General features: G+C 44.8%; 1 protein-coding gene and 1 long non-coding RNA gene across 3 annotated transcripts in view; one reads left to right on the top strand and one right to left on the bottom strand.

Moving 5' to 3' along the window:
- Nucleotides 1-1,422: 1,422 nt before the first annotated feature.
- Nucleotides 1,423-2,193, bottom strand: LOC114639037. The gene is made up of 2 exons (XR_003713952.1): nt 1,879-2,193; nt 1,423-1,773 (listed from the first exon to the last, which is right to left on the bottom strand). It is a non-coding gene; the product is annotated as an uncharacterized LOC114639037 (long non-coding RNA).
- Nucleotides 2,194-4,040: 1,847 nt separating this feature from the next.
- The window catches only part of LOC114639025 (zinc finger protein 568), a 44,858-nt gene continuing 30,861 nt past the window's right edge, over nt 4,041-18,037 (top strand). For both annotated transcript variants that reach the window (XM_028787686.1, XM_028787685.1), the window contains exons 1-5: nt 4,041-4,105; nt 6,052-6,315; nt 7,074-7,132; nt 14,578-14,704; nt 14,967-15,062. In XM_028787686.1, coding sequence (XP_028643519.1) covers nt 6,240-6,315; nt 7,074-7,132; nt 14,578-14,704; nt 14,967-15,062 — 358 coding nt within the window. In that variant the 5' untranslated portion in view covers nt 4,041-4,105; nt 6,052-6,239. The remainder of the gene's footprint in view (nt 4,106-6,051; nt 6,316-7,073; nt 7,133-14,577; nt 14,705-14,966; nt 15,063-18,037) is intronic.

The raw sequence follows: 18,037 nt of genomic DNA, 5'->3' as shown, positions 1-18,037 counted from the left end.
AAACAGGGATCCATTTAGACCACAGGATATGAAATACCTTGTAAGATGCTTTGAAAAATTTCTCCTATATTCTGTAGAGTTTAGAGGGCATAAAGACTGGTACCTATTCTATTTCTTGGACCCATCATGGGACAAAGAGACCTCAACAAAGAGCGTTTGACAAAATGCCAAGCTACGCGCCAGGAACTGTAAGTAACTACTACTTCAAGAAGACACGCGCTTCAGTGTACCAAGAGGTTTCCAGTTAGAGCTTCTCTGAGAAGTCTGTGAAAGCATCCCACAGAGAGGGGGAATTGCTGAATAGCTTTAAAGACAGACCAACAGATCTTTCAAGAAAATCTTCTAGGTATCTCTTCTTCACAATCACTGTTCTAATTGAAGAGTCTCTACAGAGACTGCATGTTGGGTGTTTGGTTGGAGTCCCTTCCCAGGTTTGCCCTCTCCTCCACATGGTTCAGGAAATTCCATCTCCTCCCTCTCCTTCCCACATTCCTGACATTTCTGACAGGTGTCTCCACCCCTTTGCCTGAAGGCTCAAGCTCCCCTATCCCCTCCCATCTTTAAGAAGCTCCCAAATCATAGTCTGCCTGTGACTTCTCCCAGTTTTGCCTCCTGAGATTGGTGAGTTTATCTAGGAGCCCATCCCCAAATAAACCTTACTTTTTGTTTGTTTGTTTGTTTTTTGAGACAGGGTTTCTCTGTATAGCCCTGGCTGTCCTGGAACCCACTCTGTTGACCAGGCTGGCCTCGAACTCTCGAACTCAGAAATCCGCCTGCCTCTGCCTCCCAAGTGCTGGGATTAAAGGCGTGCGCCACCACCGCCCGGCTAGTTTTTTTTTTTTTTTTTTTTTACTTTTAATTCAGCTGAATTGGCTTATGTCTTCAGTGGAGAAAACGTTCATTGGGTAGGAGGGAGAGAAGTTTATAGTGAGGTCACTTTGGTTTCTAAAATACGAAGCCAGCTTGAGATCAAAGAGGTCTTGAAACTCAAGATTATATTGAACTGCAATTTGTAATTAGTAAAAGAAACTTGATCACACGAGTGGAAAGCCGTGAAATGATATCAGTGTATGCAGATTGTTGTTTGTTTTGAGAGACAGGGTCTTGCCGTGTAACACTGGCTGGCTGGGAGTTCACGCTGGAGACCGGGCTGACCTGAAACTCACAGAGCTCCACCTGCTCTTCCTCCTGATTTAAAGGTCTCCCAGCTACTGTTTAAACTTAAGTTTATTCTAGATCGCAATCAGGCTTGCAACGTGGCTAGCTCTATATCTCTTTGTGATTTAATAGTAGGCACGGCTATTCTTTACTTCAATGAAGACAATATAGGGATTCAAATGACAGATTAAGCAAGTATTTCCAGAAGGCATACAGATGTTGGGGTCACGGGGTGCACAAATAATGAGGAAAGGACCACAAAAGTCAGAAATAAAGCAAAAGCAAATTTTATTCCCCGTGGGAAAATACTTCTAACTGGTTAGGGTCTCGGCCCAGACAGCTACAACCTTTGAAAGGGCATGAACAGTCTCCCTTTGAAGCATAAACCCAGGAGCAGATGTTCAGGGAATGATAAAGAAGGAATTCGTAAAATGAGGGTTAGTTCTGGAGTCCAGGGTGTGGCAGGGAACGGAATGTTGTTTCAGGCTCAAGGCTATTCTGAGGCAGCAGTTTTATCTCGGCCTTTGTGGAGCTCACCCAGGTCAGGTGGTTTTACTGCAACTTGAAAGAAGGTAAGGCTTGAGGACATGCAATATGTTGGGGGCGGCAGTACCCCTGGAATAATAATACTTGGAATTACTCTGGGCTCTTTACACAAAGGAAACCTTGGCTATTATTTGTAATTCGTAGTGCATTCTTTTCCTCCTTTGGGTAACTCACCTGGCAATGGCTAAAATTGGGAATAGAAAAAAAAATAATTGTGACCCTTCAGTTCTTTTTTTTGGTCAGGCCAGAGATCATTACCAGTCTCATCCTCACTATCCATCCTGCGTAGGGAATGAAGAGATTAGGGAAGAACGGGCATCCTAACCAATTTGAGTGTCTAAGACCTCGCCTCAGAGATTGCACCTAGGAACCGAAATTCTGAAATCACAACCACATAGGTGACAGGAGCGCCACGGTAACACGCAAGATGCCACATTCATGTAGGCACAGCCTTACACTTAATCCACAACTCCACAGTGACCAGACATTTCATGCTCTCACAGAAAACTATCAGAATGTATTACAAACAACCCCCCCCCCCAAAAAAAAAAAAAAAAACCATTCAAGGGCACGGTGTCCGCACAGTCCCACGACTCCAGCGCCCACGGATCTCCCCTGTCCTCGCTTGGAGCCCTTTAACTATTTATTTATTCCTACAAATCCGAACCTGAAGCCCCGAACAGCAACAAAATTTGTACTCTCTCGGATTTCTACCTCGCTCCTAACGGTCCCGCCGGGGAAACACCAGTGTTCCTAGCCTTTCTGGGAAATGTAGTCCACAAAGGGACACCCACCTAGCGCGCCCAGCGCCCCCTCTGGTTGTTCCCGAAAAGACTGTTCCCTCGGCTGCTCACGTGCAGCGCCGCTCCGCTGCCGGCGTCACCGTCCCGCGGCGCAAAAACGGGCTCAGCCACCTAGGCGCCTTCGGCCATCCCTCCTGTCCCCAGCACAGGAAACGCGAGCCGAGCTCTGACCGGAAGTCGGGTCGGGCCGCGGGTCCTTCTGGGAGCACCTGTGCTCCGGGACATAACGGGCGCGCGCTGCTGCCCGAGTCTGCGCTCCTGGCCGTGCGTCGCCTGCGTGGAGTGTCTCCGAGGTTGCGACTCGGGGGGTTTTGGCTGGTGACGCTGCCGGGATCCCCTCCGCGGGAGAGGCACGAGCGGTCCGGTTTGTGCCAGCCGTGCGGCTTCGGACCGGGCGCGGGGTCTCGGGGGGACTAGGCGTACCCGGACGGACAGCTCTGCCGTGTGCTCTCGGCCAGAGCGCGGTACGCGCGGCTGTGCGGAGCTGCCACCCGAAAACCCGGTGAGAGCTTGCGTGCCGCGCTGGCGGTTTTGAGGGGGTGTGGTTGTGTAGGTGCGGGTGTCGTGTCACGGCCATGTTTGGTGGCGTGTGATGGAGCGAGGGTGTGGTGAGTGTGGGGGTGGCGAGGCGTGTGCACTTGGACCGCGGAGTTCTGAGGTTTGGAGCATTTGGCGTTAACTCCTAACTAAGGGAAGAAGTCCACTTTCTCATGGTTTCCCCCTCCTCATGGCCGCCCTTCCAACACTTTCTTCCCAGTTTTTCTTTCTATAACTTTCTAAGTTCATTATTACCTAATGGCTTGCTTGCCTTATTTAATTTTTTCAAATCCTCCCTCCCGCCCTCCCTCTCTCTCTCTTCTTCTTTTTCTTTCATCGTCGCACTGTGAAGGGTAAACCTAACGCTTCAATCACGCCAGGCAAAAACTCTTTACCAGTGAGCTACATTCCCAGCCCTGAAATGAGTTTAATTATGGCTGAAAAAAACAAATCCCCAAGCTCAATAAATAGCAAATCAACTGGGATTCATTCTCCCAAATCACTTTGCTAGCAGATTCATTGCATTTAGCTGATCCTGGCTGCGTTTGGTTGAATCGATCGGATAGATTCAGATCTCTCTCTCATTCACCCCCACCCCCACCCCCACCCCCGGGGCTCAAGTTCAAAAGAACTGATTGCAAAGATTTTTTTTTTCACGGTGGATTACCGGAGCACAAGGGGGGATCATGCAACAACTCTAAAAACCTCCGCTTCCGAATGTGTCCATATTTAGCCAAAGAAAAGTTGTGTGGGTAAGCTTGTAATCTATTACATTTGAAGACAAGGCATTGTTACCCAAATAACTGTTTGCCACATTAAGAAATCCCCAGAAGTACTTTTATACTGGGGGTTACCATTTAGTGTGAGTGTTCTTTGATTATAGTTTGCTCGTGTGTGTGCTCTCTCGTGTGTGCTCACTCATGTGCGCTCTCTGGCACATTGCATTTGTCACAAGTTTTATATTCCAAACCCTTTGTCTTTATGTTTCAGGTTTCTGATGAGCAGCATATCAGCTGAGTTTTTTTTTTTTTAATTCATGTATCTGGCCTGACTATTAATAGGTGAGTTTAATTCTGCTATATTATTATATTTCTGAAAAAATGTTTTTATTGTTGTACACCAAACCAAGCCATCTCTTTCTGTCATTCTTGAGTAATATATTACATTACTTTCTAATACTTTAAAATTCTTAAGCTGTGTGTGGTGGCACATGTCATCCCAGCACCCAGGAGGCTAACGCAGAAGTTCACATTCAGGGCCGCTTGAGGCTAATCCAAGGTACAGAGAAACAAAAAACAAAAACCAAAAAAAGGGAGGTGGGCAATCCCAGGTGAGCAGATGTCCTTCATATGTTCTGCATGAACATGTATTTTTAAAATGGTGGTAAATACAGAATAAACAATTCATTATATTAGTACTTAGTCACATGGTTCCGTGACAGGACATTTACGGTCATGTTCCATCACTACCCACAGTACTGATTTCATAGTAGAAATCGGAACAGTGATTCCGTGTCCTCCTTACTCATAGTTCCAGCAACTGAGTCTTCGAAGTATTTAATATAAGAGGACCTGTCCTGTAGTTATCCATACGTAACTCCTGGGTTAGTAGTGTCAGAATTCTCTTCAAACCGTAAGCAATATGTTGTGTATGAGTAAAGATTTTTAGTCTCCTCCTGAGTCTGTGAACACGTGTGAACACAAGCTACTACTTGGCTGTTGCAGATGCCACTGCTCTAAACAAAAGGACAAAGAATCCGTGTCCTTGCTTTCAGTTGGTTTGGGTGTTATACCCAGGAGGAGAGCTGCTTGATTTTATTGGTTACTCTATTTTTAGTTTTTTGACTGCCCGATATGGGCTGCATATCTGATTCACTGAACACATAGCTATCATTGGTAAAATTAGACAGAATTCCTGTTTTCATGAAGACAGTGGGTAGATACCGTAATAGAAATTATGCCACTTCTTAGAATTTGAGAATTGTGGAATAAAAAGTAAACACGTAGAGTTTGTAAGTGGCACACATGTATAATCCTGGTACTCAGGAGACAGGATAACAAGTTCAAGACCAGCCTGGATTAGAGCGAGAGCGCTTGATTTTAAAGACAGAAGTAACTCTGTGAAAGCATCTCTTTCTCTTTACCAAGTAAAGGCTCACAGATGGTAAACTAGTATATTTTAATAGCCATTTCATTTATTTATATCTAGTGTCAGGTGACATAGTTATAATTTTTATTTCAAACGAAGTCATGGGATTCTAAATTACAATGCTCTTTTACCTCAACGACTAAGGCAATTCATATAGAGAATGGTAATATCATAATATATCGCTTTTTTTTAAAACAACATCCCAGACACTGTTCCCCCTCAGGGTCCCTGTCCCCCCCCCCCCCAGCCCCACCCATCCTCCAAATAGCTGGCTTTTTATGTACCTCCCTTGACTGCAACTGGGGATTTCTGTGACTCAGTGCTTTCCAAAAGCTTTATTATCTCACGTGCTTGTGAAGTGCTCCTGTCACAGCATTCGAGAGGAGGTCAGACAAGTTTTAGAGTCAGTTCTCTGCTCTTCTATGTGGAAGGTTCCAGGCAGAGAACTCAGGTCATCAGGCTGAAGCAATGAGCCTTGTTATGCGGCACCCTGCCAGCCCGAGTCATCACTGTTTGATTCAGCCATATCTGACTGCATTGAGGCTACACTAGTGAGTCCAGAGATGTTCCAGCACCATTTTGTTTCTAGACTCTTTGTGTCTCTTTTGAGTCCTTCATTTACCCTGACCCGGTTTTTGCATCTAGTAGCTCTGGCTGCAGAGAGAGTGTTACAAACAAGGAAATTAGTGTTGGGGGTTCTGTTAATTAGCTCTTGGTAGGCATCACATTGTTCAAAACCGTGATGTTTTAAACAGCACTAATCTACCAGGAGATAGTAACTGCTGGAGGCTGTCTCTGAGCCTGGTTATGACACAGAACCTGTGAGGACGCGTGAGGCCAATTTTAGTTGTGGTCTAAGCCCACAGGTCCTGCCTCCTAACACTAAGACTGTGCCATGAGCATAGAGATGGCTGAGAACAGATGACTGTCATGGAGGAGACCTTCTGACCTGAGCCCCACAGCACATGCTGCAGGGTCCTGGGAAAGGGTGGACTCTGGCCCTGCAGACCGTCTTGACCAGCACTTCCCAGAGCCGACAAGCACTACATGACTGTCTCAACCTTGAAATACCAGCAACAGCTGTGGGGCATGGAACACTTCTCCCAGATGGCGGGAAGACGAGGTGAGGTGTCACAGGAAAGAGCAGCGTGGGTTCGTGGGTATTACCGATTATATGTGATAGATAGTTTCATTTTGTTAATTTGACTGATTTTTACGTTTATGTATTTTGTGTGTCAGTGTCTGCATGCACATGTGTGTAGGCTCACACATACCACAGAGCATGTGAATAGGTCAGGACAATGTGCAGGTATTGGTTGTCTCCTAAGGGTAGAACTCGGCTTGTCAGGTTTGGAGGTACGCAGCTGCTGAGCCGTCTTACTGGCTCCATCATTTTCCTAGAGAATATACTTTAGTGTGTTTTAAAAGTGGTGTTATAAACCAGAAGTAACGTCTCTTGTCTCAGTGCTCCCTATTCCTGCTCATACTTAGAACATTTTTATCTGGGTGCTCACCACCACTTTTCTTAATAACACCTATACATTGCTAGTTTTTGATTAATTAAGTTTTTACACTTTCTGTAATTCACATCAGGACTTTTCTTTCTTAAAGAAATACTATATGTATTTCTATTTCCTATATAATACTGTACGTATTGCTATGTAGCCAGTAGTAGGTTATTAACTTCCCGGAAATCTCATCAGACGGCAGCATGTGGTAAGTTTAGTTCTCGGCGTACAGTTCAGGGTCTCTGGAGATCGGTGTGGTACTTAACCGTTGAGGATCGAGTTTCTAGGGGATCTTAGACCATCTGGTCAGAAAGAGCTCCACATTCCTTTGTCGGGAACTCTGAGCAAATCTGTTGTGCTTCTCTTTCCTCAGCTTGGTGGTCTGAGGACGCTGCACTTCGCCAGGAAGAAGAGGACATGAGCAGGCCTTCTGTACGTTCTAAACATCATCTTTGCCCTACGTTGTGTGCGGTATAGCTGTTGTGGGCTGCTATAATCTATCACTAAGCTGGGGGAGGTGAAGTGAATGAAGTGAAGAAAATGCAGATCAACGTGAGAGCAGGGGAGGGGAGCACAGCTGGGAGGTATCGGTGCCTGCAGAGCTCGCTGGGCTCAAAGTCCAGTGTGATGTACAGTCAGAGCAAACAGACCTGAAGTCATTCCGTGGCCAGTAGTTTCTGAGGAAAAAACTAAGGAAAGCAAAAGCTTTTCATTGTTGCTGAAACCAAAAAATTCTAAAATAGTTTGATTTTTGTTATTTTAAGCTCAATTTTTTTGATGGGGGGTTTTCAAGACAGGGTTTCTCTGTGTAGCCCTGGCTGTCCTGGAACTCACTCTGTAGACCAGGCTGGCCTTGAACTCAGAAATCCGCCTGCCTCTGTCTCCCAAGTGTTGGGATTAAAGGTGTGTGCCACCACCGCCCGGCTTTAAGCTCAATTTTTACAAATCAGTCTTGACCAGAGAAAAATTATATAGAAGAGTAAGTGGAATATTTATGTTTCATTGGAATAATCTTCCATTTTTCATTTGGTTAGTTTTTTTTTTTTTTCTAGTTTAAGATTTTGATGGGAAAGCCAGGCGGTGGTGGCGCACGCCTTTAATCCCAGCACTTGGGAGGCAGAGGCAGGCGGATTTCTGAGTTCAAGGCCAGCCTGGTCTACAGAGTGAGTTCCAGGACAGCCAGGGCTACACAGAGAAACCCTGTAAACCAAAAACAAAACAAAACAAAACAAAACAAAAAAAAAAAAAGAATTGGGATGTAGATCTTGTCCCTGACAGCTCTTACTTGTGTATGAGTAGATTACATACCAGTTAGAAGAACCCTCTACAGTGCTATGTGGCATAGCTGTCTTAGGGTTTTACTGCTGTGAACCGACACCATGACCAATGCAAGTCTTATAAGACAGCATTTAATTGGGGCTGGCTTACAGGTTCAGAGATTCAGTCCATTGTCATCAAGGCAGGAAACATAGCAGCATCCAGGCAGGCATGGTGCAGGAGGAGCTGAGAGTTCATCTGAAGGCTGCTAGTGGAAGACTGACTTCTAGGCAGCTAGGGTGAGGGTCTTATAGCCACACCTGTGGGGAAAATTAGTGGGCCGCAGTGGAGGCCTGGTGGGTTTCCACACTGTGGCGGGTCCCACGTGCAGGAGGAACGTCTAACGTTCCAGCGGCCTGGAGGCTTTGAGCTGGCAGGCCCCAATGACAAGAGGAAGTCTTTGGTTCCAGAAAGGTTTATTGTCATGGCGGATGGTGGATGGATTTGGATGTACCCCCATAAAACTCTGGGCAGACTTAAATAGGGAGGGAGAAAGGGGGAGGGTGGGAGAGGATCTGGGGAGGCATGTTTAATTTGCTCTGTCCTCTGGCCTTCATTAGTATGTAAATCTCTAGGCCCTGAGGCCTCTAGTCACACCCTCTACCTGTTTACTTTGGGTGGGGCTGTAAATCTTTGGGGACTAGACTGCTTTTCAGGACCCTGGATTCTGGGGGGGGCGCCGAACTCCTGCCGGTTCTCATGCTGTCTCGGGGTTCTAGGTACCTGCCCAGCCATGAACCAGAATACCCTTTCGAAGTCCCACACACACCCACATTGACACACCTACTCCAACAGGGCCACACCTTCTAATAGTGATACTCCCTGGGCTGAGGCTGAGCATATACGAACCATCAGAACAGCTTTGTGAGAAATTACTCTGCTATAAACTGTATCTTTTTGTTGTTGTTGTTTTTGTTTGTTTGTTTTTTTTCGAGACTGGGTTTCTCTGTGTAGTCCTGGCTGTCCTGGAACTCACTCTGTAGACCAGGCTGGCCTTGAACTCAGAAATCCGCCTGCCTCTGACTCCCAAGTGCTGGGATCATATAAACTGTATGTTAACACATGCAGCCATTATCAGAAGTCTGTGGCATAGGTGTTACTTTTTTATAGATAAAGAAAGTGGAAAATAGAGGTTAAGAAGCATATATAATCAAGTGCCAGTGTGTAGTAACTTAGGACTCAAACCAGCCCTCTAGTGCCCACATCCTGATGCTGGACCCCCGAGTAAAAGAATCACTTTGCCAATGGCCTCTTCCCATTGTTTGTCATTTTAATTTTGTCTCAAGACAGGGTCTTACTGTGTAGATCAGGCTGGCCTCAAACTCACACAGATCCACCTACCTTTGCCTCCAAGGCACTGAGAGCAGTGGCTTCCGCTGCCTTTTACTGCGTTGTAGGCAAATGTCACCACTTTTGGCTGCTTTCACATTGTGACTGTTATGCATAATCCTGTTTAGAACATTTGAGTACAAGTTTTTTTAATTTATTTTTAATTCATGTGCATTAGTGTCTTCCCTGCATGTATGTCTGTATGAGAGTGTGAGTTACAGACAGTTTTGAGCTGCCATGTTGGTGCTGGGAATTGAACCCAGGTCCTCTGGAAAAGCAGCTAGTGCTCTTAACTGCTGAGCCATCTCTCCAGCTCCTCGAGTACAAGTTTTTACATGACATATTTTCAGTTTTCTCGTGTGTGTATCTAGGTATGAAATTCATGAGTCATGTTTATTTTAAACTTTTAAGGAATCATTTCTTTATTATTAAAAATACTGGGGACTGACAGTAGTGGCACATGCTTTTAATCCTAGCACTTGGGAGGCAGAGGCAGGTGGATTTCTGAGTTTGAGGCTAGCCTGGTCTACAGAGTGAGTTCAAGGACAGCCAGGACTACACAGAGAAACCCTGTCTCGAAAAAGAAAAAAACAAAAAATACTGGGACCATTTTACCCCCCTGCAGTATATGAGGGATGTAGCTTCTCTGTGTCCTCATCAACACCTGTCATTTGTTCTTTTGGCTGTAGCCGTCCTGCTATATATGAAGTCTGTCCCATTGTGATTTTAATTTGCATAAATTTAATGCCTGGCAATATTCAACATTGAATATGATTTATTGGCCGTTTGTGTATTTTTTCAAAGAAAGACTTATTCAGAGCCAATGCCCACTTTTTTGAGGGAGGAAGGTTTGAATCAGATTCTCTGTGTTATAGCCCTGGCTGTTCTGGAACTTGCTCTGTAGACCAGATTGACCATCAAAGCAGAGACCTACGTGCCTCAGCCTCACAAGTGCTGTGGTTAAAGGCGTGAGCCTCCATGACTGGCCTTGGTTTTTCTTTCTTTTAATTACATGTATTTTCTGGGCATGGTGATACCCACCTTTTTAATCCCAGTAGTCAGGATGCAGAGGCCCATATATCTCTGTGAGTTCTCTGTAACACAGCTTGATCTGTGTTATATAATGGAACTCAATCTCAAAACAAACAACAACAAAAAAATGCATTTGTTCATGGTGTTTGAAGAATGTACCAGGACGTAGATGTAGAAGTTAGAAGGTGGCTGGCTGGCTGGGGTCAGTTCTTTCCTTCCACCGTGTGGGTCCCGGGGATGTAACTAGGTTGTCAGTCTTGGTCGTAAGTACCAATATCCACTGAGCTGTCTTGTTGGCCTAGTTTGTCTTTTTTTAAGTTTTTATTCTTTAGTTTACTGTGTGTGGGGGTGTAGGTGTGGGTCCACAAGGAGCTAGGGCAACTTTAGGAGTTGGCTCTGGGCTTTCACATGCAGAGGCAGGGTCTCTCTTGCTTCTGTGCTGTGGTGTGTACTCCAGGGTGGCAGTCCCACAACTAACCACCTCCCATGTGTGCCTCCCCGTCTCACCATAGGAGTGTGTGTGCCACCAGCGCTGGCTTTTTCCATGGCTTCCAGAGATCGGACTTAGGCTATCAGGCTCGTTGAGCCGTCTCCCCACTCCTGAGTCGGTTTGCTCTCTTAGTAAATTTGCATGAGTTTTTTTCATATCATGTCCAAGGAAACATTGTCTAGACCGACCTCTTGGTTCCTCTAGGCTGCATCGGGTCAAGAACTGCCTTGGGCCACACATTAAACACACAAACACCAATGAAACAAACTCAAAATTCAAAAAGTGTGCAGAGCTGGTGAGGCGGCTCAGCAGTCGAAATGCTGGCTGTGGTTCCTGAGCTGGGGTGGGGCTCAGTTGGAGTACTCACTCAGTGTGCGCAAGGCCGACAGCCCGAGTTCTGTCCCTGAGACCATCAAAGGAGAAGAACTGACTCCCTCAGGTTGTCCTCTGACCTCTACAGCCATGCCAAGGTATATGTGCATAGCCTCTCTCACACAAAATAAATATAGTAATTTAAATTGTCAGATGTTCGTGATATCGTCCACCATAGATAGCAGAAAGTTGTCCTTGCATCATCTTAATTATTTGATTCCCCTTCAGAAATTGATAAAGATCATCAAACAGGTCCTCATTTTACTGCAATCACTAATAAGAAAACTGACATCTCTAAGTACAGGACTTCAGTGATGGGGCCTACATTTTACTATCAGTGTAAAGAAAGAGGGCAAGCAACATAAGCCTACTGGGATATTTACACTCTAGTATGACAGTGTCTGGTCCGATGGATATAGTTGCAAGTCTCAAAGTGTGGGTTCTGATTTCACTCTTAGTGTGTGTCATTCTTGACAGTAGTTTCTCAGAAGCTAGAGAAAGCAGCTACGAGCAGACTTGTTACTCTCGGAGGGGTTGGGTTCGCTCCCCTAGCACCCACATGCTAGCTCACAGCCACTAAAGCCCAACAGGAATCCAAGAGGCACACACATGCTGCATATAAGTGCGTGCAAGCAATACTCAGAAAGGAAAATCAATCTTAGCTTATCCAAGCCAAAGCCATCTCTTTAGTTACATTGTCATTGTCCTCGGTGCCTCCAGTAAACATGGCAAGTAGAAGCGCCTTAGTGGGATCGGCCTGGCTTCGCTGCTGAAGCATGCACGGAGGTCAGCTCTGGGCCCCAGCCTCCTTCAGATCCGTGCTCCAGTGTCTCCGTTTCCCAGGTGGAGTCTGGTGACACAAACTTTTTAAGACTAAGCAACATTCTCCCCGTGCTACTTAACAAACTCACCATTAGTGTAAATGTGCTGCACATGACTGGTTAGTTTCTACAGTGGATTCTGAGGTATAACTTCAACACCATTTATGAATGGACCCGTGCCACAGTGCAGCTGCAGAAGTCCGAGGACCACGTTTGGGAGCCAGCTCTCTCCTTCCCTGTGGGTTATGGGGCTCCAACTCTGGTCATCTTCCCAGCCCTGAGTTGTAATGTTTACAAACGTTGAAAAGTTGGACTGTTTTCCATGCTACTATTTTCATCCTAGGACACAATTCTTGAAACCCATGGAACTTAGCAGCATGTTCTGTATACAACGCCTTTTATATAATGCCTTCTGACAATACAGTCTTTGCGCCTTCACACAGTCCCTACACATTGTCCACACAAAAGGAGTTTGCTGTCACTTTCTGTTGAACAGTCTTGCTTTACCTATAGTGGGTTTTTTTTTTTTGTTTTGTTTTTTGTTTTTTGTTTTTTGTTTATCGAGACAGGGTTTCTCTGTGTAGTCCGGGCTGTCCTGGAACTCACTCTGTAGACCAGGTTGGCCTCGAACTCAGAAATCCGCCTGCCTCTGCCTCCCAAGTGCTGGAATTCAAGGCATGCCCCACCACTGCCCGGCAACATTATCAGTTCTTAAGTACCAAGTATTTGCACTAACTATTTTTTTTTGAACATCTTATTTATTAGTTTTGTGTCTGTGAGTATTTTGCCTGAATGCATGTCTGTGCATCACCATGTGGTGCTGGGAATTGAACCCAGGTCCTCTGAAGATCAGTCAGTGCTTTTAACTGCTGAGCCATCTCTCCAGTCCCAGCTTAAAGGGTTTTCGTTGGTTGTTTTTTAGTGATTTCCCTCATTCCCTCCTCATCTAATTGTTTTTCTTGTTTCTTTTTTGAGACCAGGCTTACCTGTATTGTCCAGGATAGTCTTCATCTTGGCCTCACATGTAGTTAGCCTTTGACTGTTTGCTCTCTTTTTTTTTTTCCTCTGAATTTTTGCCACATGTTTTCCATTAAACCTCAGCAGTAGAAACGGTTTTGGGTCTCAGAGTTCTCGTATGTTCAATTGTGTGTCATAAATTGGGTTATTTGTGGCAATTGGAGACTCTTCCCACTGATGTGGCAAGAAAGTATTGCATGATGGGTAAAAGCCTGTGGCTCTGCAGCCACACTGCTTGAGCTAGAACCCTACATTGCTTTATCTTACCCTAATACTTAAATACTCAGGATGATAGTAAAGCCAGTGTCTCGTTGATGGGTGATGGAATCATTTCTATTGACATAGTTACTTCATTGTTTTTGAGACAGTTTTGCTGTGTAGCTTTAATTGGTTTAGAACTCAGAGTTCTGCCTCTGCTTCCTAACAGGTGGGATTAAAGGCGTGCAGAGCCACACCCAGTGCCATATTAGCTTTTTAAATTTTCTAACAAGGCTATGAGTAGGTATTACCATTGTCTATTTAAAAGCCAAGAATATGCCGGGTGGTGGTGGCGCACACCTTGAATCCCAGCACTTGGGAGGCAGAGGCAGGCGAATTTCTGAGTTCGAGGCCAGCCTGGTCTTCAGAGTGAGTTCCAGGACAGCCCGGGCTTTACAGAGAAAGCCTGTCTCAAAAAAACAAAAAAAAAAAAACAAAAACAAAACAAAAAAGGCAAGAATACTGTATCTAAAAGTAACCCAGCCCCTTCAGTAGGCTGTCACAGAGCAGGGTTAAAGACATGCGCCACAGCCTGAGACATTTTAAACAACTTAAAGCAAGCACGAGTCATCTAATCACGTACTTTTCCATAAATACTTCATTCAGTTTTTATTTCCATTATGCTATTAATTCTAATACGTTGGTTGTAAATAAACCGTGCGTCTTTCTTTGCTGTTTGACTTGGTCCTCTTTAGTCTAGTTCCCAGCTGTATCATATGTTCTTGTTAACCATTCACACTTGCCACTGAAGATTTATCTTCCAGGTTTAGACTGACCTGTGTTCTCTGCGCCCTACTTCAGGTGTCTGACTGCATACCAGGTGTTTTATCTGGAAGTCCAGGGGGAATTTCAAACTTGCCTTTTCAGATATTCCTGCCTTTCTTCCTGCGTCTTTCTCGTCCCCGTTACTCTGCTCTGCTCCCTTTCTCTCTAAGTGGAATACCTCAGTGCTGTCAGGTCTGAGCTCCGTATGAGTCACGGTCACCTCTTTCATCCCCTCACAGTTAAACTCAGTGACCACTGCCCCCAGTCAGCTGCTGACAACAGGAGGGAATGCTTGTTGACTCGGGTTCATAGACTCTTACAGGGTATTTTCACTGTCATTGCCCCTCTGTATACACGAAGCTTGGTAAATATGAAGACTGGCCTTGATTACTAGCCAGATAAATTCTTACTTATTTTGATCACAGGCCCTAATTTTGATGACTTCAGATTAATTGGAAATTTTCTTTTATATATAGAAAACAATGACATTCAAGGATGTGGCTGTGGACCTCACCCAGGAGGAATGGCAGCAAATGAAGCCTGCGCAGAGGGATTTGTACCGAGATGTGATGCTGGAGACCTACAGCAACCTAGTAACTGTGGGTAAGGAGAGCTTTCCAGTTACCATGGAATTCCTTTCATTCCTAGTTGGCTGGATGAGCCTGGCCTTCCCTCATGATTGCGCATGCCCCACCCCTGACGGCAGGGAAGGCAGGCAGGTGCTGGCAGGGTCACGATGCTGGCGAGGTACTGTGCAGGTTCCTTGGTTCTCTTTCCCACGTCCTCAAGATCCCAAGATTCAGCCCCAGATCTCTAGATTGTGACCAGCATTGTCATGCAAGTTCTTTCCTGTTTCCTGATCCAGGTTGTCAAGTCACCAAACCAGATGTGATCGTCAAGTTGGAACAAGAAGAGGAGCCGTGGGTGCTGGAGGAAGAGAGGTTTTGGAGACGCTCTCCAGGTGATTAAGTGAGAAGTGGCTCTTAATGAGAAAGCCACGTGACAGAGTTCAGTGAGACTCTGTTCCCCATTTCCCAAGACGGCCTTATCCTAGACTTTCTTCTTAATGACAGATGTGTGTGTGACATGCCACTTGTTGGATTGTGTGACATTTCTAGGAATGACTCTGCTCTATTGGAGTTGTGCTCTTTTTTCAAACTTTAGAAGGGCAGAACCCTATGACTTCAGAGTGTGTCTGCAGCTTCCCCTGTGCCCGCCTTCCAGTGTGCCGGCAGCTTCCCCTGTGACTTTTGTACATTTCTATGGTTCTTGCACCCCACCTCACTCATGTTCACAATTTGATCTTCTTACACAGTATGTTTTGTGGACTGTGGCATTTTAAGCCAGCCTTAGTTCACACTTGGGATTCCTTTAGTTGGTGGCTTCAGTGCACTCTGGAAAGCTTCACCTTGGGTTTTATAGTAAGTGGCACTTTCCATTGTACTTCACAGGCCTCACGAGTCGGTGCTTTTGAAGGTTCCGTTCCTGCCTTCGAAAATACTGTGGTGTCTCCTTCCTACTTATCCACATCTTCCTCCTGTGCCTGCTAGGTTAAAAAATGAAAACCATCCAAAAATACAGTTTAAAAGTATCCTCCATCCTCCACACTTTGTTCTCTCTCTCTCTCTCTCTCTCTCTCTCTCTCTCTCTCTCTCTCTCTCTCTCTTTCAGCTGTATTCACTCCCTTGTTTCCAGAGCTCTCCTGTTTATTTTGCCATATGTATATTAGCTTAACTGTCTTACTTGGAAAACCCATGCTGCTGAAGACTGTGCTGGATGCATGAGTCGGCCAAGGCCCCTGTCTGTCTGTCTGTCTGTCTGTTCTCCATCTACTTTGAGAAATGGAGCTTTCTAAGTTCTCCTCTTTACATTTTGTTTGTTGTTTGTTTACCCACATATTAGATAAGAAAGAAAAACAAGTTCTCTAAGAATTGAAAGGGGGCTAGAGACATAGCCCACCAGTTAAGAGCACTGGCTGTACTTCCAGAGGATCTGAGTTCGGTTCCCACAAATTCATGGCAGCTTACAACTGTCTGTACCTCTATGTCAGGGGATCTGATGCCTTCTCTGGTCTCCTTGGGAAGTAACTAATATGAAATGAAAATTTAAAAACATTTTTGAAAGAAATGAAAAGGAAATTATAAAACCATTTGAATTTACAGGTGTTGGTATCGTCTCCCTGGAAAGTGCTAGAACCATTGAGATGGTGTGTCAAGTTGTTTGAGAATCCAGTGAGGTAATAGGAATGTAACACATAAAAACTAATAGCCCTCACAAATACCTCACAGCTAAGAGGACATAAAAGAAAGAATGTCCATTTGTAGTAATAGCAGTAAAAATAAAATACTGTTTGAGGCATGGGCATATAACAACGTACAAAACAAAGACAACGTACATGGCACTTAGAATTTATGGGTTTTTGTTTGTGTGTATGTGTGTGTTTGGATGGGTTTTTGGTTTCTGTGTTTTAGGTTGGATCTCTAGAGAGACCATGCTGTTCTTGAAGTCTCTGGTCCCTCTGCCTCGACCTCTCAAGTGTTGAGCGTATGTGATGCCGGAAATCACACAGGGGTTTGTGCGTGCTGAGCGAGCACTCTACCAACTGAGACACATCCTCAGCCCAGATTTATTTTCTAAGAAAATGCCTTTGAGTACTGGAGAGATGGCTCAGCAGTTAACAGCATTTGCCTCTTGCAGAGAACCTAGCGTTTTGGGTACCAAATGCACATAGTACACATACATATTCACTCCAGTACACATAAAATTAAAAATATAAAGGATAGACCTTTCTAAATTATTACATTTGACAAGATTGGCTGTATCAAATTCTTAAGCCTTGTTTTGTTTCCCAAAGTTTTACTGTGGGGAGTGTCTTGTGAGCTTTAGTCAGTTCTGTGTTATTTCCACTTTTAAATATTGCTGGAAAAGGAGCCTGGTTGTTTGTTCTCATAAATCACTTGCTCTGCTTGTCCACACGGGCTGTCGGGGTTCACGCGTGGGGAGTCGCTTTGTCGCATTTTCTCTAAAGCTTTAGAAACGCTGTCAGCTATGATGGTATTTCCTTCAGACTTGTGGATTCTTTTTCTCCCTTCCATACATTTGTTTGTTTTGTTTCCATTGTTAGGAATCACACTCACCTTCCCCAACTTGTGCATTCTAAGCAAGTGCTCTACCACCAAACACCTCTATAAGCTCAAAGATTCTTTTGGGGTTTTGATTTTATACTGCCATTATACAGATTAGTTAGTGTGCTTTTCTGATTCTCACTGTTTGTCTCAGGAGTCTCATTGTTGGAGTATTTTCTCCTGGACCCACTACAAAGAGAAAAAAACGTTCCGAGCTAATAGAAAATCTTTGTACCTCACAGTGACCATTCCATCAGGTTCAAAGTTGGGTTGCCCATTGTCCTAAGCTGAAGGGACTGTCATCTTCATGATTCTTTTGTCTTCAGGTCCCTCCCACTCTCCTGTGCTAACAGTGTGTTTTTCCAGAGTAAGGTTTGTTTGCATCTGCTTACTCAGTTGTTCTTCCCTCGCCATTTGTCAAGACCACATGAAGTCAGCTAGGTGCCTTCCGCTGTCAACTCACCGGGACCTCAGAGTTGGACAGTCTGTGTCTGTGTCTTATAGAACTCTGTTTCCTAGATATCTGAGAGAAGAAGTACGTTTTGACCTCTGGACTTCTTCTCTACCTTAGACAACCCATTTTCTGTTCTTTGCTTATATTCCGGAGTTAAAGTTTCATTGAGGATGTATTTTCTGTTCTGTTCTTTCTATTTGTAGAGGGAGACATGTTTGCTATACCACCATATTGAATTGGGGAGACTTCTGCTCTGTTGATCCCATAAAGCACCCTTCTAGGAAATAGCTTTCCTCTTTCCTTTTCTCCACGTTTGGATTTTTCTTTCGGTCTCACTCACTGTTTATTTCTTGTTGT

The sequence above is a fragment of the Grammomys surdaster genome, unplaced genomic scaffold (assembly GCF_004785775.1).
Source record: "Grammomys surdaster isolate TR1022 unplaced genomic scaffold, NIH_TR_1.0 125671, whole genome shotgun sequence".
Lineage (NCBI taxonomy): Eukaryota > Metazoa > Chordata > Mammalia > Rodentia > Muridae > Grammomys > Grammomys surdaster.
The sequence above is the reverse complement of the archived record's forward strand: the minus strand, read 5'-3'. Positions and strand labels throughout refer to the sequence as shown.